This window comes from Aspergillus pseudotamarii (genome assembly GCF_009193445.1).
Source record: "Aspergillus pseudotamarii strain CBS 117625 unplaced genomic scaffold BDV38scaffold_5, whole genome shotgun sequence".
Taxonomy (NCBI): domain Eukaryota; kingdom Fungi; phylum Ascomycota; class Eurotiomycetes; order Eurotiales; family Aspergillaceae; genus Aspergillus; species Aspergillus pseudotamarii.
Genome location: NW_022475019.1, coordinates 816,393 through 843,780, shown reverse-complemented (window position 1 = coordinate 843,780; position 27,388 = coordinate 816,393). Strand labels below are relative to the sequence as shown.

The 27,388-nt window shown below is 47.2% G+C and overlaps 9 protein-coding genes and 1 non-coding gene across 10 annotated transcripts; 4 read left to right on the top strand and 6 right to left on the bottom strand.

Moving 5' to 3' along the window:
• The first annotated feature begins 116 nt into the window (after positions 1–116).
• On the top strand, positions 117–1,195 carry BDV38DRAFT_236394 (uncharacterized protein). Its single transcript, XM_032053458.1, has one exon. It carries the CDS (start codon positions 178–180, stop codon positions 757–759), a length of 582 nt encoding a protein of 193 aa, XP_031918422.1. The 5' UTR covers positions 117–177; the 3' UTR covers positions 760–1,195.
• Positions 1,196–1,754: 559 nt separating this feature from the next.
• On the top strand, positions 1,755–2,454 carry BDV38DRAFT_278523 (GNAT family N-acetyltransferase; the record flags this gene model as incomplete). Its single annotated transcript, XM_032058745.1, has 2 exons — positions 1,755–2,142; positions 2,201–2,454. 2 exons carry the CDS (start codon positions 1,755–1,757, stop codon positions 2,452–2,454), a joined length of 642 nt encoding a protein of 213 aa, XP_031918421.1.
• Positions 2,455–4,793: 2,339 nt separating this feature from the next.
• BDV38DRAFT_278522 (uncharacterized protein) lies at positions 4,794–5,394 on the top strand (the record flags this gene model as incomplete). Its single annotated transcript, XM_032058744.1, has 3 exons — positions 4,794–4,908; positions 4,962–5,015; positions 5,075–5,394. 3 exons carry the CDS (start codon positions 4,794–4,796, stop codon positions 5,392–5,394), a joined length of 489 nt encoding a protein of 162 aa, XP_031918420.1.
• A 908-nt stretch (positions 5,395–6,302) lies between these two features.
• On the bottom strand, positions 6,303–6,376 carry BDV38DRAFT_t40. Its single transcript has one exon. It is a non-coding gene; the product is annotated as a tRNA-Val (tRNA).
• A 1,781-nt stretch (positions 6,377–8,157) lies between these two features.
• Positions 8,158–8,975, top strand: BDV38DRAFT_295142 (pectate lyase; the record flags this gene model as incomplete). Its single annotated transcript, XM_032062651.1, has 3 exons — positions 8,158–8,508; positions 8,561–8,659; positions 8,721–8,975. The coding sequence occupies 3 exons, from the start codon at positions 8,158–8,160 to the stop codon at positions 8,973–8,975; spliced, it is 705 nt and encodes a 234-aa protein (XP_031918419.1).
• A 954-nt stretch (positions 8,976–9,929) lies between these two features.
• On the bottom strand, positions 9,930–11,235 carry BDV38DRAFT_278520 (uncharacterized protein; the record flags this gene model as incomplete). Its single annotated transcript, XM_032058743.1, has 4 exons — positions 9,930–10,142; positions 10,201–10,307; positions 10,362–10,712; positions 10,773–11,235. 4 exons carry the CDS (start codon positions 11,233–11,235, stop codon positions 9,930–9,932), a joined length of 1,134 nt encoding a protein of 377 aa, XP_031918418.1.
• A 2,586-nt stretch (positions 11,236–13,821) lies between these two features.
• Positions 13,822–15,841, bottom strand: BDV38DRAFT_295141 (putative acyl-CoA oxidase; the record flags this gene model as incomplete). Its single annotated transcript, XM_032062650.1, has 5 exons — positions 13,822–14,258; positions 14,536–15,008; positions 15,267–15,386; positions 15,439–15,637; positions 15,685–15,841. 5 exons carry the CDS (start codon positions 15,839–15,841, stop codon positions 13,822–13,824), a joined length of 1,386 nt encoding a protein of 461 aa, XP_031918417.1.
• Positions 15,842–16,711: 870 nt separating this feature from the next.
• BDV38DRAFT_236388 (uncharacterized protein) lies at positions 16,712–18,054 on the bottom strand. Its single transcript, XM_032053457.1, has 3 exons — positions 17,499–18,054; positions 17,198–17,437; positions 16,712–17,135 (listed from the first exon to the last, which is right to left on the bottom strand). The coding sequence occupies exons 1-3, from the start codon at positions 17,653–17,655 to the stop codon at positions 16,717–16,719; spliced, it is 816 nt and encodes a 271-aa protein (XP_031918416.1). The 5' UTR covers positions 17,656–18,054; the 3' UTR covers positions 16,712–16,716.
• Positions 18,055–20,210: 2,156 nt separating this feature from the next.
• BDV38DRAFT_295139 (Ras-GEF domain-containing protein) lies at positions 20,211–21,947 on the bottom strand (the record flags this gene model as incomplete). The annotated part of the gene is made up of 3 exons (XM_032062649.1): positions 20,211–20,695; positions 20,818–21,034; positions 21,087–21,947. The coding sequence occupies 3 exons, from the start codon at positions 21,945–21,947 to the stop codon at positions 20,358–20,360; spliced, it is 1,416 nt and encodes a 471-aa protein (XP_031918415.1). The 3' UTR covers positions 20,211–20,357.
• Positions 21,948–22,904: 957 nt separating this feature from the next.
• BDV38DRAFT_268050 (major facilitator superfamily domain-containing protein) lies at positions 22,905–24,849 on the bottom strand (the record flags this gene model as incomplete). Its single annotated transcript, XM_032056698.1, has 3 exons — positions 22,905–23,839; positions 23,893–24,506; positions 24,578–24,849. 3 exons carry the CDS (start codon positions 24,847–24,849, stop codon positions 22,905–22,907), a joined length of 1,821 nt encoding a protein of 606 aa, XP_031918414.1.
• Positions 24,850–27,388: the final 2,539 nt, after the last annotated feature.

Sequence of the window (27,388 nt, the reverse complement as noted above, 5' to 3'; positions counted from 1 at the left end):
TTTACAGACAGGCTTGACGTAGCTGTTTATAGACAGATCCGTATGGAGAGGAATGAACATAAATAAGCGGGGGCCATCCTGCTTCTTCAACCTGACCAAAGCAACCCAACGTAATTTGACAAGATTGCTTCAAAGCTCAAACTCCAAAAGCTTCGTTCATTCTTTGCGTACTTCAAAATGATCAAGTCCATTGCCTTCATCGCTCTTCTATTCTCCACAGCAACCGCTGTCCCAACCCCAACCGAGCTTGTACCTCGGGCCTGCACCACTCTAGCTCCCTCCACTATCAACACCCTCGACGCCGCAAACCCCGACACCCCCTACTCGGGCCAGCAATTCACCCTCCAGCGCAGCGGCTATCCTCTGATCGACAACAAGATCTCCGTGCTGGCCTTCCGCAACATCCCCGCCGGTGCCACCGGCTGCCGACTGGAAATCGAACTTCCTCCACTCAGCGAAGGTCAAATCGCCCCGAGTGACACCCAAGCAGACATCTGGTCTGCGGACCCCGGCGATGGCAGTTCTGCTCCCACTTACAACAATCCGCCACACAAGCGAGAAATGGTCGCGACGTACATCTTCCCCAAGGGACCCACCACAAAGTCGACCCACACTGTATTGGCCTCTAACACTTGCTCTACCGCCATGAGCTGGCTGGTGCAGTTGAGTGAATGGCAGACCTCAGCTGGAAGCGTCAACTTTCAGAACTCGGTTGGTAATGGTGCGGATATCGGCTTCATGTTGGTTTACAACTGTTAAACTATGGTGGTCGAGGAATGTATTGTGTGAACACTGAGGGGCCCTAATGATCCCTGGGTGCTGCTCGCTGAGCCCTTATTTTTTACATGTACGCGACCGTTGTACACGTTTTCTGTCGTCTACTTGTGTGCTTTTTCTTTTTGGTTATTACAGTAAGCGCCTGCTGTTTGTTGTAGTCACTCCTTTAGCTTTTAGGTCTTTACAATCTAGCATTGATCCCTCGTACTAGCTTCAGGCATTAGTCACGATCTATATAGTGGTTTAGAATATGTATCAAGAGATAGTATAGTAGCGAAAATGATATTCTTTTAATCAACATCTGCAGATGTGTTAATCGGTAGATGTGTTTAGTAGTCAGGTTGTGTGTCATTAACTGGAGTTTAGCTTATGGGTGTGTTCACTTATAATCAAGTTTGATAATCCAGGGCCAATAAGCACAAGCATATACACATTCCTCCGTTTAACATACTGAAACTATAGAGACTAACTGCGTTAAGTGTATACGCATAAAAGGTCCAACTGATAAAATATATCGGCTAATCTATCTACCGATGCCTAGCTCAAAAGGTGACTCTTAGGGCAAACCGAAGCACATGCTACCGATGATCACTATAGATAAACCGACGATCGGCAATCATTCATTAGGCAGCCACGAGGGCTCAGCAAAGACGAACCAATATCAGTGCGTTGCACTTCGCAATTAACCATCCGGGAGATATTCATCTATCCGCCTCGCAGGGGTGCTAAAGTACACCTGGCCAGTACTGATCTGCGCCTTATAAGGACTAGGGGCTGTAATAAGCACAACCCTTTTTAACATAAGCCACGCGAAACATCCGCACTAAAGTCGTCGCCAAGACCGTAATTTCCCTGAGAAATTCCTCACTTTGGACGTCCAAACGAAACACCGCTTGATTCTTAGATAGAGAACAATGACAACTTGGAGAATAGAATCCTGCTCCGTTAATGATGCCGCCGCTCTAGCGCGGAACAACATGGCCGCCTTCTGGGAGGATCCGAACTGGGTTATTCTGTGGCCGAAAGATATGAAACGGGAGTTTATCATCGAACAATCGGCAAAGCGACAGCCGCGTAATCTTCTGCGCGACCGCGAAAAAGTACGACATCAGAAGGCTGTAGACCCCGTTACGGGTGCTGTCGTTGGGTACGCGCGTTGGATACTTCCGTCCGGGCACTACACTACAGAGGATGGCAGTCCGGCGTGGGCCGAGGCACAGGTACCGGATGTTAGTGAAGGTGAGAAAAAGCGGTACCAGGAATTGGCTGAATCGGCCTGGTGGAATCCGAGAGAGGATATGGATAGTCTCGATGATAAGAACCATGTTGTGATGGACCGCATCTTAGCGGAGAAGCCGTTCATCAGTAAGTGTGCATCGTAGAACTTTAGCGACACAAAGAGAGATAGCTAATGGATGGGTAGGGCTTGACTATCTGGCCGTTCACCCAGAGAACAAGGGGAAAGGAATCGGCACGGCACTTGTTGCAAGTGGAATGAAATATGCTGAACAGGCTGGAGTCCCCGTTTTTACCTTGGCGTTCAAAGCAGGGCGCGGGATTTACGCGCGCCTTAGATTCCAGGAAGTCGATAGAGTTATTCAGAATGACTCGGAGTATGGTGGGCCTGGTGAATATGCAGCGTACTTCATGATATATAATGTCTCTGGGAATGTGTGAGCTTTGGAAGCTGTGGTTTAACGATATTAATTTGCTTCTTTGGTCACTCCACTCCCTCAGCCGCTAATTTGTTATTCTTGCTTGTATGTTTTGTTAGTTAGATACAAAGTTGGTATGACTTTGTGAGGGACTGAATCTCAGTACACTGATCGTGGCTGTGCTAGGCTATTTAAAACAGATGCAGTAGTATTGTTCATTAATCATCGTAAATCAACGGACTAATTAACCATTTACTATCAGGTCAAAAGCTGGACAGCATTGAGATGTGTGCACGAGCAGCATTTAGCCGCCCATACAATTTGCACAGTATCACTCGGGGATGTGGACATCCCCCCAACAAAATTTCAGTAGCTGTTATACGAACTCTCATATGAGTAAACGGTGTCCTACAGCCTGGGATCTGTATACGTACGCCCGGAGCGCTCGACCTCTATTCGTCACTTGCGTGTTCGGTGGTTACAAAGCATCCGCTAATTCATCTATTATCAAGTGTATGGACATGCGTCCGAAGTTAGAACTTGGCCACTGATGACTTGAGTAGAAGCGTACGTACGCAAGTGGACCTTTAGCCCTGTAGAATACTGCTAAATGTGAATCATCGAAAATGCTGAGCCTAGTTGTACGCGGACTTCCCCGATGTCGACAGCGAGGCTCTCGATAAGTTGAAATTTGCACTGCAGGATTCTAGTAGTTCAAGACATATTGTTACATATTCCGCCACCGGTTAAGTCCACAGAATTAGATAGTCAGGGATTGCTGCAGGGACTCTTCAGGGATAAGGCAGCACTTTATGAAGCAATAGCCAGGGCTCCACATCTCGAACGAGGAAACATGCAACTATTCAAGGTTAATCCTACCTTCTGGATCCGTTCCGGAGTTCTTCGCCTTCTGAGTCACTGCAGGAGGTGTTTATAAAATACTAGTCGCGGCTCACACGGCACATTGCTTCTCCCATGCGGGTGCCTTCGTGCAATTGAAGCACGCGTATCTTGAGACATGATGTGGCCGTTCATGGCTGACCTCTCTCGCCAAGTCATCCAAGATCGACTTTGTCCAGGCGAGTCGTTGATATTACGAAGCGTAGATTTCGCTGTGGAATTTCCGAAGTAGTTTTATCTCATCCAGCGACCAGCCGGACGCGATATCTCAGCTATGAATATCGATCGAAACCGCTCGCATGTCTACTATCAACGCGCCCAGATACTTCCATTGTCTTCTATGATAGTGAAGAATCATCGTATGGTTGGGGTATTCACATTATCGAGGACTTGAACCCTGAGGCAATATTTTACATAAATTATTATAGTTCTCATACTAGCTAGTGTATAGCTAACCCTTCAAACAGACATTTAGGGAGGAGCCAGACTAAAACCGCTGATCACTGTGCTCTCTTCAGCAAAGTTCTAGCGGTACTGTTCCGCGTAAGTTCAATATAGCCCTGATGATCGTACTAGTTACACACGCTACATCTTTTACTTGGTAGAACATTGCCCAATATTGGCTCTGGAAGACAACGGTTTCCCGTGTCTCGCTGGCACTATAGATGTCTAGTGGGCTCCACTAGTGTTAATCAGCGGATAATTGGGAAAGACACCCGGTAAAAAAGCATCGCTTAAATACCGAGGCTTCACATCTACAGGAGAACTCTACCAGAGCAAAAGTGTCTGAAATAGGGTAAGGGCGGTATTTTCTTCTCTTGTAAGTGTAGTATACCTGTCTATTCATCTAAAAACATTGCCTATACTACTTCTTTTTTTTAAAAAAAAAAAAAAAGGGCTATGGCATCAGAGATGCATAACTTGGGGATTATATGAAGCCATATTATATGACCTCACTGTGGACCCCGCCGTGGCTCCGCATTTAAGGGATGCTTTCTTGACCCAGACCCTATACAACTCTCAGGGCTCAATAACTAAGACAAACAACTCATATGAGTGGGGGAATGTTTTTCATAAAGTCTCATAAAATAATATGTTGAGAGCAATATAGCGTTCGTCGGGCTCTCCCCAGGCAAGAGATCAATGGCATGAGGGATTGGTGATGGAGAATAATGGGGTAATGATCGTCAGAGAATGAGGGACTCTGAAACAAGTTTATATAGCACTAGGATTAACTACCAATCGGACACTAGTGATCAGAAACAGAGGGCCACCGAGGCAATATGCTGAAAGATGGTGATGTTAACTTGCTTCTAGGGTAAAACATGTCTCGCCCAAAATAGCATGCTCAAGATATATAACGAGGCCAATTCACGTCTTCCATCGAGATCACTCATCTAACAAATTCCAGTCCAATCTACCTGCAAAGCCTATTCTACTTTCTTTCTCACCACCGTCACAATGAAGTTCTCCATTGCTGCTGTTGCCGGTCTCCTCAGCGCCGTTAGCGCTGCTTCTCTCCCCGCTGCCTTCACCCTCGTTGCTGAGGGTGGCCTCACCGTCCTGACCGATGGAGGTACGTTACTCTTTCCTTGACAACATATCTACTAGTTCTCTAACATTTTGCAGAGTACCTCTACTACGGCGGCAACGGCACCGACGCCAACAAGGACATCGCCATCTGTAAAGCCCCCATCGCACGCCATCGATATCACCAACGGTTGACTAACCTCATCATCTAGTCCACGCCACGCCGGATACCGGCGCCGTCTCCTACACTGCCAAGGACCAGACCCCTACCGGCTGGCAGAACCTGTACGTCGTCGAGAAGGACACCGCTCCCGTCGGTCTCACTCGTCCTCACTCCGGTGCTGTCCCCGAGGGCGCCAGCACCATCGACTTCGGCGTTAATGAGAAGGGTCTCTTCGCCCACGGTGGTGACGCTTATTTCGCCGTTGAGGGCTACGGTGACAACCCCGTCAAGACCGTCTACTGGTACGGTCGCCACAGCTCCACCTACCGCGCTGCCGACCTCTACGTCAAGGAGTGCAAGGGTTGCTAAACGGGTCGTCCGGCATGATATCTGTCGTGAACTTCAGCTGGGCAGAGCTCGTCTTGCGCGTTCGTCTTGATTTGGTGATTGTGTTGCAGACGCTGTATTCGATCTTTTCGCTGTACTTAATACATTAGTATTTATTAGATACAAAGATATATATATATATGCATATAGGCACGACTTCGCATTTGGTGATTGGAGTAGATCCGGATCGCTGTAGTTCACTAGTCTATACTAGGGTTCACTTCAATGAAATTGCAAAATAATAAATGAGATTTTGCGTAGTGAAGAAGCAAGACCTACACTTCATAGTAAACACAGCCGTGCAGTATCTCTGGGTTCAAGTGCACACCAGCTGTCCTGAGAGCTTCCGATCTATGCGATGCGTGCATCGGTGCAGGGCTCTGGTGAAAATGTAATGACGTAATACATATCCAGCTATGTATCGACACCATCGGTGCCATATTCTCATTCTCTACGTTATTGTTTGGGGACGCTCATTTGGGAAGCAATATCCTGAAGGGAGCCGGTTTTTAAGGAACTGGAAAGGGGATGCGTTATTCAGAATGGTGATTGGTACTCATAAGACTCAGCCTAGCCTGGTTGGATATATATATGTTCTTAGAATGAGATCATGAGACAAGAGTGGTGAGAATATATATTAGTGTGTGGGCAGAGTACTTATGGTTCCCTTGTGGACGAAACCTATAACCAGAACCCTAGAACATGATATCTTCATAAAGAAATACCATTGTCTTGAGTCTCGGTAAATCCTCTGTACCTTAACCCCAACTGAAGCTCCCTGACAACTCCTAACAAAACCCTACCAGCGACCTCGGATGATAAAGTCTTGGCAAAAGGAAGGTATCCACAGTTCCATTCCGAGAGCAAAATAAATTTTCGCAAAAAATCAATGACCAGACTGGGGCTCGATCCCAGGACCTTATCGGTGTTAACGATACGTGATAACCAACTACACCATCCGGCCGATTGTATACTCTGAACCTTACAAACTAGTTATATAAGCAAAAATAACGTATCAAGCCCTGGTTCCTTTTAACACCCATGGATTCCAGGGCTCTAGAAATGTTCATTGGGTATAGGAGTATGTAGGGGATATGAGTCGCTCTTGGTTTGACTTTTATACTTTGTGTAGTATCCATACAGTGTAGAATATGCACTTTGTCACCAGTCATCTCAGAGTATTGCGGTGCTCGTTGTGATAGTGCTAGAAAACCATTATACACATAGGACTGCAGTCTTTTATGACCATAAACTGGTATTTGAAGGTCTCCTGGGCAAACTGTAGCCACATTCGAGGTTTGTGGATAACTGTTCCAATTATGAACACCAACATCATGCAGTTATGAGAGAAACAGTATCTCCATGCCAAGGACACGACATATCCCAGAGACCATTTTTCATTCATCGAGTCACTTCATGATCCGCGCGAAAACAGTTCGACTATCCTATCATTCTGAACTATGAATCGGGGCTACTATAGCTAACATTGCAATTCCTTGACGAATATGGAACGCCAAGAAAGGAAACTATATCTAGGGGCCAAAGCATTGGAATACTAATTGGTCCTAGACCGAATCTTTCAGCGACTAAAATGAACAGGACTTCAAGGGTCTTAGTATCCGGTCTAGACCGTACATGGTCTTTCCCAAGAATACACCAAGTGTATATACTTAGTTTCGCAACTTGTGAACGGGAATAATGTAGAACTGGACAAATCTTCACCCCGTCTGGATGAAGGGCTAAAATTAAAACAAACGAAGGATCAAGCATGGATCTTTCACACTGAAATGGAATGTGATACCCCTACACCAATCCTTCATTGAGATAAAATATTCACTGCCCCACATGGAAAATAACTCGTAGTCTAGTTTGAACACCAGGACGGTGTACAACACGTTAATGAGCTTTGACGGTTTCTTTCCACAATCAAGTAGGAGAATACCGCTCATACTTGAGATTGTACAAGAATATAGCCCGTGCATGACCGTTCATCTGACAAGAACTTTCAGACGAAATGGAAGAGGTTTCTGCGTGGTCATAACAACTCTACCGTACGCAACGTGAAATGGGCATTTATCTCCGTGGAATATGTAGCGGTTTCGACTCTGAAGAACATGGTATCCACCATTTGCCCTGAACCTCGTCCAGGGACAGCAACAGAGCAAACAAGATTACTGATCATACAGGTAACATCCAACATACAGACCCCATTAGTGGAGTTATTCCACGAGCAGCTCCCACTCGGCTACGGAGTCGAACAGGCAAGTACCAGTCAGAATGCATGAGTATTCTACACAGCCACAATCTATCGTCTAGCGCTGGGTTAATTCCGGCAGTACCGAGCTTCGGCAATGCAATTCGTGCAGAAAGTGGAGGATTCGAAGCGGTAGTGCTCCGCCGCCAAGAGTCTGGGCAGGATTAGTCTGCCTCCGGAGATTGCTGGTTTCAGTGACTTGGATATTAATCCCAAGAACTGGCTTTGTGTATGTAAGTCTTTGATTGGAGGAACGTATTTGACTTGCTCGTTGATATTGGACCGGGTGGCTTCAAGTTGAGACAAGGGTGTTTACCAAATGACTCTCTTCTATCAGGTTTTCTGTCTGGCCACCGGCGAATTGCCAGGATGGGGATAGACCCCAAGAATGAGAGAGACAAGAGCATGGGTATATAAAGCTCGGGTTCCTTCGTATGCGCTTTTTCAATTTTCCCAGAGACCCAAACTCCAGTCATCAGCTGTGGTCAGTCATGTTCTCTCGCATTGCTTTTCTCCCCGCATTCCTCCCCGTGGCGTTGGCCTGTCTGGGCTACGAGGGGGGTGTTCCCACGCCCACAGCCCATCACTCCAACAGTGCCGTGATTGAGATCGCAGCCGGTGAGGTTTTCGACGCCGGATGGGCCAAGTACGATCGCGGTTCTGGTGCCTGCGGTGGCCAAAACGAAGGAGACTGGAAAGATGCCGTCTTCTACCTCCACTCGGGCGCTACCTTGAAGAACGTTATCATCGGTGCCGACCAATCCGAGGGTGTTCACTGCGACGGTCCCTGTACCCTTGAATTTGTCTGGTTTGAGGACGTCTGCGAGGATGCCATCAGCATCGTATGTTCCAGGCCTACCCTACTTTCTGGCTCACCACTAACTATCTCCCTAGAAAAACGATAAAGCAGGAGACGAGACCTGGATTATCGGCGGTGGAGCCTACCACGCCGACGACAAGGTCATCCAGCACAATGGCTGTGGTACTGTGAACGTAAGTTGACCTTATCCTTACTATATATATACCCCACTGAAACAGACACTGATGATCATAGATTATCAACTTCTACGCCGAAGACTACGGCAAGGTGTACCGGTCTTGCGGAAACTGCTCTAGTCAGTGCAAGCGGAACGTCTATGTCGAGGGTACCACTGCTCGCAACGGTGGTGAGATTGTTGGTATTAACCAGAGCTTTGGAGACACTGCGACCCTGGTCAATGTTTGCACTGATGCTGATCACCCCTGTGTTTTGTATGATGGATGTGAGGGTGACTGCGAGCCGAGCAAGGTCGGATATTGCTCTGGTTAAGGGGTTGTGCCCGGCAGATCTCGGGTTAGCTTAACAGTGGCCATGTGTATGAATTGTACATATGTTATAGGTTGACTGGATAGCGAACGTATATTGATCTTTCGTATGGATATTTCTCTCGTCTCCAATGTGTACATGCGGCCTAATGTAAGGGAGAGCAAGTGACATTTCCGGCATTCCATAGCCTAAAGCAGAGTCCTCTACTTCCATCATGTGATAATCCAATGACTTTTGACTACTTCTCCTTACAAGGTTTCCAGTAAGAGAGGTGGGTAATGGTACCTAAGCTGTGGCTAGACTCTAAGACAAAGACACCAGTTCTTCATTAGTGGCCAACTGAAATTGACATCCTAGCACAGGAGCAAACGCCAAAGCTTGTAGCGTATCTTAGCTTTAGTGTAGCCCCACTGCTTTGGTAAGTGACTGCTTGGAGTCCTCTGGAGATAGAGGATGACAATATTCCATCACGCTTCAGATACCCAATGGCAGCAAATCAACTTCACCCCTCCACAAGGCATGATACCTCAATAACAGCTGGGCTTCCTCTTAGCAAGATAGCACGCCAATATGTGTAATCATCATCTGCACTATTGTTGTACGGTGAATGCGTTCTCGGAATGCGACGCTCCATACGAGTGGATGATAACATTCGGTTGTGAGATTTGACATACCCATTGAATCTGTTTAGACTTTCTCTAGGTGGACTAGCGAGTAAACATGACAGGGAGACAGTGGGATTTAGCACTGGTCAAGGGATACAGAAATTATCATAAGGGTAGTAAAAGAAGGTCATTTTGAGGCTATAAACTAATTTTCACTTGAAAGGAACAATGCGACATGCAATTCAGTCGATAATAGCGTTCATCCATGTGATCCCGACAATTATCAGCAGAGTTGTAAAGACACGTAAACCAAGTTCAGCCTTACAAAGATGTGGCCAGGAGCATTGTGGCATTACAAAGTATCCCCTTGCGTCTCTAGGACAGCTTGGTGTAGGGGATCGTAAATAGTTTTTGTAGTTCTTGCTATCTGGAGCTCTGTCATGGGCTCGGGGGCTCGGTCTCTAATCTCTCTAGCCCTTTCATATGCTTGATGGTATATTTTTAACCACAGCCGGAAGCCTTGAAAAAGACGTCGATCTCCCCCAACATAGGCTCTCTTGGAGTACTGGAGGTAATGGCAGATAAGCTTTGGATCCGAGCATAAGGCAATAGGGGATTCCTACCCGTCCCTGATCATCGACATGGAAGAACTGGTAATTTATGCTGTCTGTATAGAGGCCCCAGGTTTCCTTATACCTACCATTGAGCATTCGAAGGTGATAAATCAACGCTGTTAATATTAGTCGGCATTGAAACGTAAATAGACATAGGTGGGTAAGCATACCCATAGCTGCAAGCGGCGACAACCCTTGGCGTTCGTAGTAGTCCCGTTGCTTGATGATTATTAAATTCGTGTCCCAGAGGTGCTTGTATCCGAACCACAGTACATAGTCAACATGGCACTCAAGGCGATATCGGTTTTCCCCAACGGTAAACTCTGTGTGGATGGTTTGATCCATCTCCGGAAGGGTCATCTTCAGGAATTCTCGTGCAGTGTCCAAATCCATAGCATCCAGGAGCCTTCGTGCTGCTTCGCGCTGCACTACATTGACTGCAAATTGCATCCTACGATTTACCCAGCCGCGGTAATCCCCAAGAAATGGACGGGCGGTTCCATAGGGCTGGGGCATTTGTCCTGCGGCGTTGCTTAGTAGTCAAGGTTCACTTCGCATTAAATGGAAGCTATTCGACTCACCTGATTCATCTACGATGCGACGCATGTCCTCTGCTTCTAATGCCCAAGGTCCTTGGTTGTTCATTCCATAATCAATATGTCGGAGGCCAAGGGATCGCAGGAAAGTATTTATGATACTTGTCGAATTTGCTCGCTCTGTAATCTCTTCGTCTGGTTGTCCTTGCCTTAATCGAAACACTTTAAACTGCTTGCGGGCTTCCACTAGAAGCTCTCCTACGGGGGCACGGATTCGATTAGGGAAGGCCGCATGCAGGTTGTCAAACGTGCGCTCGTACGCACGGTAACCCAGCACATGAGTAATGCGGGCAGCAGTTCGAGTACCCTTGATAATATCCTCTCCAGAACGGATAACAAATCCTCGAGTCTTGGTGGCAATTGATTCTACATGGCCACGGATGTGTAGTCTTCGACGAGGCTCCGTATTGCCCTCCTCGTTCTGGGGGACCGGAATGTCCTGGGACATTATGGCGACAACAGGCCAGGACTCAATTCTCAATTCCTCGCTGTTAGAGTTCTCTTTCTTGAGAGCAGTTCCCTTGCTCTCACAACAACCCGCGACAGAGGATCTGAACAGTGTGTTGATTGAGACGTCAGGCCTGATAGTTCGAGAGTGCAAGATGTTGAATAAATCTAAAGATGATGGAGTAAATGGGTAGTGATATGAATTGTAGTAGTAGTTGTTGTTGCTGTTGTTGATATAGTAGTAGTTGTAATTGTTGTTGTTACGTAGCGCTGAGTGAACTCATCTGGATCAGTTGAAGGACATGACTTCCTTCTCAAGTTAATTCTATCCGCTCTCTGTTGCTCCTTCCAAATTTATGTTCCTCTCAACTACTCAAATGGCCATGTGTGTCTTAGTCGCTGAGTTACTTACACCTGTGGTTACCACTTCAGTATCGATATCGGCCTACAGTCTGAACCGGCGTATCTCTCCCTGTGTGGAAGGCTACCAGAAGAGATAATGAACAACTTTGGATATAGACCACAAGTTACTAGAAGATCTCGCGTGTGGACCTACTGTAACTGTTGCACGTATAGCGTTAGACATGTATTCTACAGGGATAACCCTTGAAATCGACACTGCACTGCAACAAACCAAAACTGTGAGAGGTCACCAAATTAGAAGCTAAGACACCAACGAACGAATGGAAAGAATGGAATCAACAATGGTGTTTACTTTGAGGAGCTCCGTGGGTAATATTGCTCACATGTGAGCTATTGGTAATATCTCAGGCCGTTGTCGCACCTTCCGTTGGCGGCTCACTATCTGCGCATACGCCGCCATCGAGTAAGTGCAAGATGATGACAGCCGTTATTCCACAGTCAATCGTCACGTCTCGTCGTACTTGGTCTCCATGGAGGGCTTGGTATTCTGCTCAGCAATACCTGGCATTCCCACTGATATCTGTGTTAGCCTTTCTTTTCTTCTATTCCTCGAACTACAGAGGTGGTACTTAAGATGTCAGTTCCCTTTTGAGTATATCCAAATTTCGAACCCTGAGGGCACCGATATCAGATCTCTTTTCCAGTTGCCAGCGAAAGCATTGGATTGCTGGCCTCTTGACCAAAGGGAACCTCACACATGCGGCCAAGTTGTATGTCAAATCACTATGCTCAGTCGTCGATTTTATTTCGAACCCTAGGTCCAGCTCGAGATGCGGTTCTGGACTGACAACAGTGATGGTGATTTGTGAGCATGAAAGAGTAGGTGGGGTGGCATGAATGGACGAGACTTCATGTTGTACTGCATGTTTAGCGCACACAGAACTTTACCTGATCCTCAGCAGACCAAGGTCCACCTAAATATGTCTAAGGTATCCTTTCCACAAGGTAAATCCCGACAGTTCGCTCTCATACGTTGACTGCCATCGCTATCCACTGGAAATGCCATTCCTGCTTGAATGCCACGAATGGCATTTGCTCCAAGCCATAGCAGCGCTCCTCAAGGAAAGAAAAGGATGCTATGGAAGTCTCTGCTTGGGTAGGCCCTTGAATAGATCAAATTGATTTTGAAGAGGATATTGGATGTGGCATGGAAGAAGTAGATGAGATTGTTTATGAAAAATAAGATGAAATGTCAAATGAGATGAAGAACGAGATTCCGAATTCCCTGTCTAGGTGGTGCTGAGGCCCTATTTGTACTGCCTAGAAAACAAAGGAATACAAAGACAAAGAGACTAGGAACTAGGCCTCATAATTTCAAATAGCTTCAGAAAACACAGGTACACAAAAAGCTCGAGACTGCTCACGCCGGAGGGATACAGACACATTCCATATCACCATCCAAAATCCTCTTTACCAAGCTTATGCCAAACTCCGCACATGCATCCTCACTTGCTAAACCACTCACCTCAAACGGTAGAGGTGAATCGGCATTCTCCGATCCATCGGCATCATACATCGCTCGCTTCGTATACTTAACATGGGTCAGTACTCAGTCGTCAGTTCTTGGTCGTACGGAACAACTCATCCTGTACGGGTAATACTATGTAGTATTGCCTTGTGGGTTTGTGATCACTATTGGTTGCTTAGACTTTTGCGTAACAGGAGTATAAGATTGGGATCGTGGGAAAGACTCGCGGTCTCCCCGATAGTTGTGGAGTTTCAGATTCGTAGATCTCATCGTTGTCATTTAGAGGAATCGGAGTAGCTCTTGATATTTGAGGGGAACGGATATAATGGCTATTAAGGCTGCAGATCAACGACCTGTTTGAATATATAAGCGCCCCTTGGAGATGCTCTTCTGTGATGGGAGAGTATATTACTATCTTTAGAACGATTACGTGGATCCCTTGTTTGCTTTTAGTATGATGGAAATGGGCTTGGATTGAGACATACCTCCAGTTTATTAACGGCTAGTATAGTCATGAGATACAGTAGAAAGAAAGAAAGCAAGAAACAAAGGAGAAAGCAGGAACAAGGGCGAGGAGGACTCAGACCTTTACATACGAGCTACAGGGGTGGGGATAGCTTAATGAATTGACTTCATACTATGATACAAACCTATGCCATCAACAGTAACCACAAGCCTAATTACAAAAGTACCAACCTATCCACTGTCTGGAAGAAACCCAAGTATACTAATGCTCTCTGCCAGCTCCGAATCATACTCACAGATATCCATTCGAGCATTGCCCTGATGAACTTCAAGGCTGCGAGTAAACTCCGTCCAAGATTCATCAGACACGATGGGCGCCGTACAATACGGCTCCGCACCGGTTGCATCTAACAACTCCTTCAGCCGAGGCAGTATTCCGTTCATTGCTTGCATCTCCATATTAAACTGCGTTTCAGTATCCAGTGTCAAATTCTCCACAAACCACCCCGAATGTTGAAGCACCACACCAGCCTCATAGAGATCAAGCAATTCTGACGCCACACCAGCATCCAAGGCCGCCTCGTATGCCAGCCGATGACCGACAGCCTCAACCAGCGTCTGGCATCGGGGAAGTACACGGGCGCTGAATTCCTCCCTTCTGCGAGCCCCTCCGCGCGAGTTTACGATATCTCGAGCATGCTGGAACAGACCAGTTTCAAATATGGCCAGGAGACAGAATGGATAACGGGGCGGCGGCATGCTATATCGTCCTAGGATTAACTCGGAGGTAAGCCCTGTTCAACACGTTAGCTACTAACCCCGCTGGTTGTTCACGATATACGCCACTTATGCTAAGAGCCAGGGTGTCTCCCTCGGCAATGGAGTTCCCACGAGCTTCAATCTGATTATCAATGATGTTGTTATACGCGAACAGCCCCTGCGCACCGCAGCGCTCAGCTAGGTGATGCAGGCTTTCCTGCGTTGCGCGAGTGAGAACGGCTTTGAAAGCGGCTGCAATACCCTGACGCACGATATATGGGATTTTCGGGTCCATGTAATGTCGGATGCTTTCCTGTGCGTAGGGATCGAAGACAGCGATCTGAGCTAATGCATGAACAATAGGACGCTGTTGTGTTCGGAATGCTATAATCGGTCGGGGCCGATGACTGGGTCCCCATATATATCGACGAAAACTATATTTCCCCGCTACGTAAACCGATCTTTTCAGCGCCGATATGAGAACTGTGGATAGAGATAGCGTGCCAATGTAGACGCGATGAATAGCAGATCGGAAGCTCTTTCGTGGGTCTCGTGGTGCATCGAGCGATCCGAGAAGGGCTGAGTGTGGGAGCCGGACGTGCTTGAAGGATGTGATGCAATGGTCGAGTGGTTTGGATCCAGCTCGTCCCGGGAGGACTCTAGAATATCATATCAAGGGTTAAACAATGAAGGCTGGATGGGCTCAGAAGGTATTTACTTCGCGTATATGCCTGTACACATTTCATGACCATCATTCAGCCAGACGAGAAATGGTCTGACACCATGATCTTTGTCATCGACAATCAATCTGGCGATGACAATCCCGACACGGGGAAAGCCTGGTATAGGCGATGTCGCTGGCATGAACCTGAAAGGTAAATCACCGGTCATCGCTAGCAAATCGGGGGATTTCTTACTTGGCTGCATCCGGAGTCGGTGTATGAAGGTCCAAGGCGCCATCAGGAAGCAACGTAGCCACAGTCTCGATGGCCTGAGCATCCAAACCATGTCCGACCTCTGTCAGAAGGAACTGTCCTCTGGTACTTGTTAACGTATCATGAAGGCCCACTTGTCGGATCGGGCACTTACGAAACCTCAAAGTTGAGTAGTGGTTCGATAAGAGACTCAAGGTCCTTTCTATGGCTAAGAAAGGGAGCCAGAGTCCCCACACAGAGATTGTACTGGATGGCCAACAAACTGAAAGCAGCCGAATCTAGAGTGTGGATCATGTCCTGGTGAAACTGCCAGAATCTGTCGCTCAGGCACAGTACATCTTCCATTTTGAACGCTGCGTACCAAATTAATAGGCGCCCGAACATAGGTAAGGCAACGTACCGTAGGCTCTTGCTATCGCGCGGGCTCGATGGTATGCAAGGGCGATCTTCTCATCTCTGGTTGCATCGTCGGTTGAGACTTTGAAGAGATCTAAGTTGAGCAGGGTTGTGGAATCAAAGGGCCTCTGGAAGTGAGAGCTGTCTCCGTTGGATGTCATCGCGATAGATAGGTGGAAAGCATTTATCAAGACAGGATTGTCCGTCTGCCAGACTCTGTGTTCGCCTAGGGACAAATGCAAGACTGCTGGTAGCTTTCAGTCACATGTTATAAGCTTCCCACTACGGGCAATATTCGGCATATTGATAGATTTACCGGCAAATGGCAGTTCCAATGCATTTCTCAACGGTATAAGCAGGACTGACGAGTTACGCATGGCCTATATTACCTCTATCCCATTTTTGAGTCCTATAACGGCGACATGCGCATGCCGATTGTGATGCTAGTACTCGGATCGTACAAGCAGCAGCGCCAATCCACACCGAAGCAGGAAAGAGTATCCCAACCGAGATCATATGGTTCAAAGTAAAATTATCATATCAAGCCACACACGGTGGAGGTGGCAAAGAGATTTCCGGTCTCTATTTGGCGGCGCATCACAGCTGCGTCACTATATTTATATGACTGTACATGCTTCTCATTCTCCGCTTGGCCTCCACATAACCAGCAGTCATCAACTATCGATCGGCATGCGCCAGCCAGTGGTGTGCACTCTCGTCATAGTACAGGGTACAGGTGGACAGACAGAAGCGATTTATGGTAAAGGATCTGCAGCATGGGTATTTGACAACGAAATAGATTATGGTGTAAGTACCGGCAACATCTATTAAAGTTCAGAATGCGCCACTGATTGTGGAGTGCCTTATCCAATGTTCGATAGGAGATGTCGACTACTATTCCAAGAGCGTTGCACGTGCATGCCATTTTTCCCTCTCACTAATTTTTGTGAATGAAATCCTCTCTCAAACCCGATATCAGGAATGGCAATTTGAGATCCCTTCACCCCGATGCACTTACCCTCCCCCCCACCCGAGCCTATGCCAATGGCTCTACCTGGTCTGATTTCTCCAGCATAGCAAGAGTCAGTTCCTCATCCCAGCCATATGAATCCGAATCACTAATATCATCATCCACGACGCAAGCTGGAGAGGCAAATATATGATTCCGCTTAGTTGGTGTGGCCGGTGCTTCCAATCCGAGCCACCGTTTTCTATACCCACGGCCACCTGATCCCGGAGTCAACAGCCCAGAGCTAGTAATTTCAGGGTTTCGTGGTGTGTTCGACTCCACGACTCGATGCGGCGGAGTTCCAAATCGTCGAAGAGGTCGATGCCGCGCAGTATTCATATCCCCCTGCCGTACAAACAGCGAACGAGCTACCGGTGTCGAACCATCCTTTCTGAGCATCCTTTGCCTACTCTGAGATGGCGAGTCGAGAGTCTCGTCCGACAAATCTAAACACACGTTACTCTCATCCTCCCCAATCCCCAACGTACAATCAAACATGCCAACGTACCGCTATCCTCAATCTCATCTCCCGGGAGCTCGTCCAAGCTGCCGGGATCTATGTTCACCCGCTTCCTCTTCAAAGATGACGATTCCGGTGGCGTCAAAAACTCCCTTATATCGGTCTGTTTCTTCGGAGTCTGTGGGACAGCAAGGCGCGGAACAAGTTCCTCTACCTGAGGCGCTTCGTTGAGCCATATCAAGCTCTTGCAATGCTCTTTGTCTCTGGAGTGTCTTCTACAGGCGAGATCTAGACGTCATCAGTCATGAAGAAATGATGTGGTCGGATGAGAATAGACGGAATGATATACATTGTTCTCCCCGATAGGGACTCTCCATGTCCTTGACTGTGTACCTCCTCATGGCATAGCCACATTTGCAAAGGAAGGATTTCTCTGCATCGATTGTTACTCCAGTGTATGTGGACCGGAGGTGGAACATTGGGATAGTATAGTTGAGTTGTGCCATATGGCTTGTGGATTTAGGAGGAGAATCATACGGTACATATGCGATAAATGGGCTACGGATCAGGTTGAATTAGGGTGTGTATTTGCTTTGTTCGATGTTGACGTGGTTAAGCGCCGGTGTGGGGTCGGCAGTTGCATTGTTACACTCTCGTTGTTATTGGTCGGTGAGGCGCTATCCGCATGCATGTTTGTACCAATGATCCTTTAGACGTCGGGCAATAGGAGAGGATACTCTAGGAGATATGATGACGGCAGAATATTAACAGCAATTCGAGAGCAGCCAAATACGCACTACACCGTGTGTTTCCTGTCACCCTGCGCATATCAACCTTGTGTCCAATCAAATGGATTGGAGTCACTACTCGTCCTTCAGAGACGGTATAGCAGAGACCCATCCGTGCTACTACCAATTGCATTGAAATGTCATCTATGACTAGCTCTCAAGATGGATTCGAAAGTAGTGTCTTCTGCATTCACACTCACCTTACATCGCTCATGAGCAGTGATAGATGGTAGAGGGTAAAAACAACTATGATCCAATACTCAAACCGCCACCACTTGCTATCATCAAGCCCATCACACAGCATATAGCGAATACAAGACACAAATGCAAGATGGGTTGCATACCATATCTTGTCCTAACTTCAAAATCCCCAATTAGGGCAGCATCAGCTTAATCCAGAGTTCATTAACAGAGTTAGTCATTTATGCATCCGGCATAACTTCATTGATAGAAATACTAACCTGTTACGGTTAGCGTCGTGTATTGTCCCGCTCAAGCTTCAGTCATCTTGATCTTGTCAGCTTAAGATGCAGTACGTCCCAGATAATACCACCCGATATTAACCACAACGTGTAGGCTCCTGAAGACCCTGACAGTACCGTAGCTTTTGAATCAGTTTGATGATTTGATCTTGCACTCTTCGGACTTGATTCTCGGTAAATACATCGGAAATGGGTCGCTCGATCGGTTGGGCAGAAACATCGTCATCATTCATTTACCTCATCCAAAAACGTATTGAAGTCAACAACTCGTCCTGGGTATTGGAGAAAGACTAAAACGAATGTTTTCATGCTCGATTCGTGTAGCCTACGGAAAAGGTGCGCTGGTTGGACGATAATCTTTTTGTGAATTTGACTGACTTGGCTCGGCTTCGTATTAGCTCGCGATAGGGTTCGCGGGCGGCCATAGAACCCTAAATAATGGAGTTCTAGGTTTGTTTTTCACCCAAAGTATCAGTCGGCGTCTGTCTCGATGTTTTCAGATTCTATCTATGAAAGCTACCAAGCATATAATGAAGTAAGATAGGTGTATTAAACCGAACTATCCCCAATAGGTGAGAAGTGAGCATAAAAGAGAGTAGGATAACTGTAGTGTACCACATTCTTATGAGATGATCTTTCTGAGTGGGTATAGAGCGCCAAGAAATCGACTACTGCATTAACTATTGTTCTAGTGATCAATAGTTACCGATCTACATTCCCTCTGGAGCAGACACGTCTAAACACAAAATTCGACGATCGCCTCAAATAAAGGTCGCTTCCTCGCCCGCTACTTAAGCATAAGTTTGTTCGCTGTGTTCTTTGCCCTTTAGTTTTCCCCGGTGCTCGCGGAAACTTCTGCTTCTTATCCAGAATCCTGCAAAATTCTTTCTCAAAACCTATTTCTATCCACAGATTCGGCTGCAATGAAGATCGTTCAAGTTATGGCGTTCCTCCTAGGAACAGCTTTAGCCCAGGACCTTAGCGGCGACAGCAACTCCAACAACGGCGACAACAGTCCCAGCAACGGCAGCGGTGCTCTCTGCCCGGCCGGGCTCTATGGCAATCCGCAATGCTGTAGTATTGACGTACTTGGGGTTTCGGAGCTCGACTGCAAGACCCCAAGCACTCCTCCATCCAACCAGACGGATTTCAAAAGTATTTGTGACAAATCAGGGAAAGCAGCAAAATGCTGCGCAGTTCCTACTGTAAGCCGAGCCTATATCGAAGTTCTCATGCTGCATTGCCCTTGTCTAATTCTTTCTCATAGGCTGGTCAGGCTGTACTATGCCAAGATGCTGTTTGAATGGAAGAGGAAACGTAATGTAAATACGATATACCAAGAGAGTGTGGATCAATACAGGTCGGCAACTAGCCACTATAGTCATTGGGGTATCCTTTATATGTTGTGAAGTAAGAGAGATTTAAAACTGTACCTTTTGTGTCCTCTTTCATGTTTATCGCGGTGCCTTTTTGGGGCTAACCCCAGCGAGAAAGAGACTCTTCTAATGCTAAAGGTTGCAATAACAATCTAGAACTCATCCAAAAGGAAGACAGCCATCTCGCTGAGGCAGAGACCGTGTCTTGAGGCAGTGCATGAAGACATGTCTTAGCTCTGAGGGAAATCCGTCCCAAGATTCCACCATTACATAGATCTAAACGTTCTTCACGTCCGTTATAAACTCCGTCATTAATTCATCCCGAGACTCAATCTAATCCACTAGTGAGCTTACTATGGTTTTCTCCCATTACTTTGACCCGAAAGACTGAATATGCTTTTCTATATACATTACCATAAAGCCGTGCTATCGTAACTTCATAATCATAAAGAAAAAGGTCAAGGAAAAGAAAGAAACAAACAAAAACAAGGTATCACAAAAGAAGAACAAGACGATGTAAACCTCCACATCGAAGCAATACGCAGTATCAAATGCACCAGTATCACCGCATAGCCATACTAGCAATAATCACCGAGCTCATATTACTTCCCGTGGCTGTATGAGCGCCACGTCTCACGACAATCTCCTCGTTCGCCATACGCGGCTCTAACTGAAGACTTCGATCATACATGTCACTCACATCCTTTGTGGCTCTAAGGTTTCTAACCAGGAAGTCCTGGATCTCCGGTACGGGCTGTAGATTGTAAGGCATGTTTTGGTACTGTTGGATGTCTTGTAGGACTTCAGCTACTTTGGTGCGTTTGGCGAAGTTGATCATGCCTGATTGGGTGAAGTTGGGGATGCCGTCGTCGATGAAGGTTAGGTCTGTGAGATAGATTCCTATTTCCTTGTCAATAGAGTACATTCAAAATAGTAGTAAGCATAATTTATAAGAAAATAAAACGAAAACTAAAAAGAGGAAACGGGTGACGGGATATAAAGGAGCCTATGCAGATACATACCTAAAAAAGGAACACAGGGCGGATTAGTCTGTCGCAACGCCTCCCGATATTTGACCCAGTTCTTCTCACTCGACATCAAATCCCGCAGGTCCTCTAGCAAATTGCGAATACGCGGATTGACCAGACCCCATGTCTGCCGGAGTCGAAAGACAGGTGACTGTCCAAGGCCAGACACAATCGACATCAAAGTAGCATAATTGTTGATCGAACGACATACCTTTCCAACTAACATTAGACAAAACACACCCACCCAAAGAACAAGAACTTACATCAGCAGCCTGCACAAACAGCTTGATCATCGACACTCTCTTCTTCAGCTCATCTTGAGCCAACACAAGCTCACCCACGTAATTAGCCAGTCGATTCGAATGCAGAATCATGGCATTGACACCCGTCGACGGCTCCGTGCTGTTAGACTGCCTCCTCTTCCATTTCTGACTGAGGCATTCATTGGGCCTGATTCGGGCGTGGTGGTTAAATTCGATGATCGTCAGCTGGCGGGCGAGTTCGGTCGGATCGAGGTCCAATATCTTTAGCTTTTTCATATTCTTCGGAGTGATCGGTTTCGGAATGTTGGAATTCGGGGGCGTAGCAAGGCGTTTCGTGATTTCTTGGCCTTGTATTCGCAGATCGATGGCGCTTAACAATTGCGAGGCAGTGGGTGTCTCCATTATATCCGCTGCATTCTTGATCTGAGAGTACATCTTTTTGAGAAACTCCGTTGTCGCTTCCTCACGTGGCTCCATCCAGAAACGTTCCAGCCATGTCTTCAAGATATTCACGACCCGGAGACGGATTGCCTTTTGTTTGTGCTGGGTCCACAGCTGCATTTCCGATTGAGCCAATTGAGCCGGCGGATCGACGTGGAATCGCCGGAGGAGGGCATCGAAGAAGTCCGGGGCAGATACAAATGTAGGATAGGTGATCAGGAAGGTCTCGTTGAAGGTAAGGTCCAGTCGGTCATGGCGCGTCAATTGTTCCACGAGTCCAGTCAAGCTACCACTCTTCAGCACTGGCCGGTCGGTTGTTTCGTAAACCACTTCATCCTCATGATCCAATTTCAAAAACCAAGGGACATCAGTAGACACCGACTGTGTCCTGGAGCGCACCGGTAAGGTAGCCTCATGCATGATGCTCGCACGCGACCTTTCAGGAAAGTAAACACGGGTTTCACGGGTGCCGTGGGCTTCATTAGCAGAGTTGCTGTAAGTGTTGTAGCCAAAAATGAACAACAAAACAAAAGACAATTGAATTTGCCCTCTTAACAGACCCAAAGGCCATTAAACCACACCAAACCGGACAAAAATAAAACAAAGTGGCATGTCATCGGCGGAAAAGTACAAGTGCCTTTAGCCTAACGGGTCCGACTTCGCCCTAACGTGAGTTATCAATCTTATCGCCGAGACGATCAACTGCTGGTTGACTGGCGCTTCGGATACTACCTACGTTTTGGGACTCCACTCCACATGAGCTATTTTATTTTATTTTTTTTTTTTCCTTTTGCACAGACAAAATCTATCTAGCTGGCCTGTCGCCTGTCGCCTGTCGTCTGCCCCCCGATGGTTCGATGCATGTCCTTCCCCAGTGGGTTCTTTGCTGTCCTATTTCCACCATTCAGTATCCCCGCCAAGCCGCCAATGACGCGTTTAACGACCCTAGTTGGGATAGAATTGTGATCCCGGAGCAGTCGATGCCCGGCCTGTCAACTCGGTAGTTCACTTTCATTGCCATGGAGGGGCAACTCGAGTGTGAAGGTCATTGAAATTCCGGGTTCCGCTTCGTCGGTACCTTTTCTCGGACGAACCCCTCGGTGTAACTTGATTTGGGATCTACAATGGCAGTCATGTATGAGAAAAATAATTTGTGAGTGGATTAAAGTTGTAAATTGTGGCTAAATGTCTAAATCCATGGTTGGATAATTCATAAATCTTCAAATAGCCTCCACATCAGCCCATATGATACATATACACGTGAAGAAGACCGGGAGAAAAGGGAATGCAACGATAAAAGGCACAGGGGTATAGGGGTATAAGCGTAAACAAAATCACAAAATAAAACCAAAAAAAAGAACACAAAGAGAAAGCCCATCACATCATGGCCCCCTTGTTCTGCTTCTTGTCAACCCTGTAATTCCTCCACATGGCAATAGCCGGAAGCCCGACGGCCATGACCGCCACGGCTGCGATACACCCATATTTCATGTAAGCCCCGTAGGCCTGGTTGACGGCGTCTCGAATCTCCGACCCAACCGGGTATTCCAGTTGTTTGAGGTAACCTCCGAGGTAAATATCCATGTATTGCGACTTGCTCTCGGCCGGAAGAGCATCTCGGAGTGCAGATGGGAAGGTATTGGAGAAAATGGCAGCCGAGACCGCGTTGCCGATCGCACCACCTAAGCTGGAGAATAGGCCGATCATCGACAGCATCATTGGAACGCCTTCACGGTCGGAAGCCGCCATAACGGCCATGTCTTGACCGATGACAAGTGTTCCGCCACCGAACGCGATGAAGATCTGACACATCACAATGTATCCAACATTTCCACCAGCGGACCGGAAATGAATCATTAGACCGGCGCCCAGCATGACGAGGGGGAGGCCGAAACATAAGCAGCTGTATTTGAACTGCTTCGTCACGTACACCACGACTCCAAACACTGCTGACCAGAAGCATGACCCAACATTATAGATCTGTCCGACGTATCCTGTCATGCTCACGCTGAGCCCGTAGACGACCATGCAGAAGTTATAGAAGTAGAGCTCCCACGCATAGTAACTAAAGAATAGGCTGGCTGCCACGATACAGGCTCCAAGAACACTCCGGTCCTTGAACAATGCGTACTGGATGAAAGGCGTTGCAGTCCCGTATCGTTCCCAGGCAGCGAAGATGATAAAGAGAAGGATGCCGACTACCAGCATGACGATGAATGTCGGACTGTTATACTCGGCTCGGCCGTAGGATTGCAAGCTGAAGGGAAGGAGGACCAACAAGAAGGCAGCGGTGAGGAGGAGGGTGCCGACCACTATAAAAAGTTATAATTAGCTAAGTCCACCAATCGTAGCAGCGAATGCATACCGTCAAATTCATTCACCCAGAAGATGACGGACTGCCTCCATGTGCGCCCGCTCGGCTCCCGCACAAAGATGAACATCTTCTCAGCTTTGCGCTGATAGAACTTGAACACGGCAATCAAGGGGAGAAAAACAAACAGCTGCGCGATGGCAAAGGTTCCATAGGCCCAGCGCCACGTTGAGTGATTCACAAAGGACTGGGCGGCGATGGGACCTGTAAAGGCCGTACAGATGAAAGGTGTACTGGCGAAGCCGAATGCGAAGGCTCGATTGCGTAGTCCAGATGTATCAGCCATGAATACGTCGAGGATCAAGAAAATGGCGTCGTATCCAACCCAGTATAAGACATAGCCGACGGCAAAGGAGCTCGGGTTGTTGCAAGCGGCCAGAATGATTAACCCAAGGAGGTACACGGCGAGGAACAGCGAAAGGCCTTCGGGGCGCCCCCAGATATTGAGGAGCTTTGCAGCAGGAAGCCGAACTACCCCGCTAACCACACTCGCAACAATGCTGGATGTACTCACGGCGGGCGCTTCCTCGAAGTGGGCGAATGCGTTGTGGATAACATTGGTACTGACGGCGGACTGTAGGGCTAGCATAAAGAAACCGAGCCAGACTCTGTCGAGTCGACCATATGTTAGTAACGGAAAGTCAAACAGACGGTAAGATGCCAGCATTATACGACTCACAAAGCGTAGGTCAGGTAAGCAGTCTTCTTACTCCAGGCCAGGGCCGCTGCTTCGGCCTTTCGAATACCCAGTTGTGCGCCTTGGGTGACCTCCTCGGACGGTCTCCGAAAGGGTTGTTTCTGTGGGCTTTCTAGACTGATCGCATCCGGATTGGGGCTGTTGTTCGCGGATGACACACTGACCTCGTACTTGAGGTCTTTAAAATCCGCACCGACGATACTCTGGGCCAACTGCATGTCGTTCCGGCCTCGCACAATATTGGGGCCCGCCATGGCGAAGAAAGTAAAGGGTTAGACACCTCGAAGTGAACTCGAGCGGTCGACGATGTTTCCTGGGTGGTGCGACGGGACAGATAGCTGGCAACCAGAACGAACGACCGGGGGGTCGCAACTCTTTTCTACGTAACCATGTCTAGAGAGATACGATCTACCCATCGGTGTACAAAAAGTAATGGTGGTCAGGTTAAATTATTACCGCAAGACGCGCTTCCCGATGGAGATCAAAGTTCTCTAGACAGAAAGCCCATCACCCAATGACGGCCGCCATTGGGTTGAATCACGTTTGATCAGATAACCAGGGTTAGGTTTCGGATCAGATAAATGTCGCTTTCATTGGTGGGGCTTCATCCCAATAAGATAGTGATCGACGGCGTGCGAGGCTTAGTTCCTCCAGCTGAATGCGCACATTGACTAATAAAATCCACTTGCTAGGGCTGGTCTCCATCCGACTTCGCTTCTTGTGTGGCCCATCCCACGCGACTGCCGTCACCATGTCCAGATCGGCCAGGAAGCTGATTCAAGCGTAGTCGGAGGGGCTCTTGACTGGCATAACGCCATGTGGGAATTTCTTCCAGCTATGATCGAGCTAACCAAGGAGTATCGGCCTCCATTGCTGAGAAGGGAAATTAGTCACGGTCGCTCTCGGGAATCAGGAGGCCAGGGTGGAAGACGCGAGAAAAAAAAATTAATATAGTGTGATAGGAGCCACTAAAATCTGACAGGCACAATCGATATTACATGCGGGCCCCTTCTGCCCCTCGTGGCTTTCCGCCATTAATTTCTTAATTAAAGTCCTTAACCTTGTCGACTAGTAGACCGACATGTGAGAACAGTTGGATTGTATCTGTGCACAGCGTTGATCGTCTTGCTGTAAGAAAAGGGAAAAAAACATATGGATGTGCTCTGACCACATATTTTCAGCATGTCCATAGGGTTAGGATGCCCTGATTCGGGTTGCAAGATCAGATCGAGGCATCGCACCCCCACGAGCAGTTCAAGAGAAAAAGAAAACATCCTGAATAGAGTTCACAGGGATCTGACATTCGATCCTACGATTCATCCCACTTGCGAAGGCCATCCGTCCTCTGCCTATGGTCATCTCCAACACCTGGAAGAGGGGAAAATGGACAGAAGGAAGATCACTCCAATGATTCATGGCTGCAAGAAGGTCACTTTCCATACATCCATGTTATACATATTACGACAAAGAGTTAGTATATATCCATATTATTAGACATTTTATTTCACCAATGACCAGTACATACCACCTCTACCCTAAATTCGTGACATTATGAGGTTAGAGGATGTATGTCTCGAGCTTACAAACCACTGGAGGCATTTCTTCTCCCTCTTCTTTTCCAATTGCTTTTTCTTGGTTTTCTTTTACATTTCATTTCCTTTCTGCTACACAGTATAATTTCTGTCGAAAGCCGGAAGTTTCCGCCGAACTCGTCCGTCTAGGTTGGTCGCGCTCGGCGCGCTTCATCTGATTAAAAACAAGTTAGCATAACAGGAAAAGTAACTTACGCTGGAAATTTTGTCATCACTGAATATTATCCCTAGAGAAATATTGCTTGTCCCCATTTATTTTGGTGTGATCTGGTTTATTCGTCCTCTGAATGTTAACGTAGTTCACTGGTTCTCCTTTTATATATTTAGAACACGATGTATGTTAGTCATGGTTGTTACGGGGAATGAAAGAGGCTATTCATCTAGTGTACCAATCACCTACATGTATATCCACCTTAAAATTACATGAAACACAGTCAAACTCTGCAAAGTCCATGTTTCAAGTACTAAGAGGGCACAGGTCGGTGATTGTGAGCTTCAACTTGACACTAGCCACATCTGTGGCCCATGCTTCATTGATCTGACCGAAAAGAAAGAAAGAAATAAATCGAAATAAATAAATCAAAATGAATAAATCAAAACAAATAAACCAAAGCCCGCGACGGGTACGATTCAGCCAACGAAAGGCTGCAAGCAAGATTGCCTAGTCAGGGACGTGCGCTAAGCTCGCTATTTTGGCCCAGCTGTGTTGATCAAATGCCGAATGGAAGCCGCATTCGGCAATGCTCGACTATGACTAGTCACCTGCATACTCGGAGAGGCTGATTCTCATGTACTGTGAATGTGGGGAATAAAGAGTTCGATTTTATTTGTTGCTGCCTAAGGCCAAGGTGAGGTGTGTGGTTGTTCAACCAGGAAAGGCACGATAATGGTGGTAGATTCGTGCATATTGTTATCCATCTGGTAGGCGACAGTATTGCCTAGAAAATAAAAACATCGTAATGATACCTCATAGCGACCCTTGAGCTCATACCTGGTTGCTTTAATCAGCAGATGATGTTCAATGTGCCTAAATCCCTTCAGAAGTACATCACTCTGTGAGGTATCCAAGGGATAGGCTGCTCTAGTACTGCCTGGAATAGGATGAGGCTCGATCAGGAAACACATTGCGATGTGATAGCGACTCTAAGGCTACAATGCGACTGGAAATTCCCTTGCAGTTGCTCCCCTTGGAGTGTTCGGT

Excerpts from the sequence above, each read along its gene's own strand:
- BDV38DRAFT_236394 (XM_032053458.1), top strand. The coding sequence starts at position 178 with ATGATCAAGTCCATTGCCTTCATCGCTCTTCTATTCTCCACAGCAACC.
- BDV38DRAFT_236388 (XM_032053457.1), bottom strand. The coding sequence starts at position 17,655 with ATGGCACAACTCAACTATACTATCCCAATGTTCCACCTCCGGTCCACA. Across the intron at positions 17,438-17,498 it reads TCCCTATCGGGGAGAACAAT|ATCTCGCCTGTAGAAGACAC; the intron begins GTATATCATTCC and ends GATGACGTCTAG. Across the intron at positions 17,136-17,197 it reads AGATGAGATTGAGGATAGCG|ATTTGTCGGACGAGACTCTC; the intron begins GTACGTTGGCAT and ends ACGTGTGTTTAG.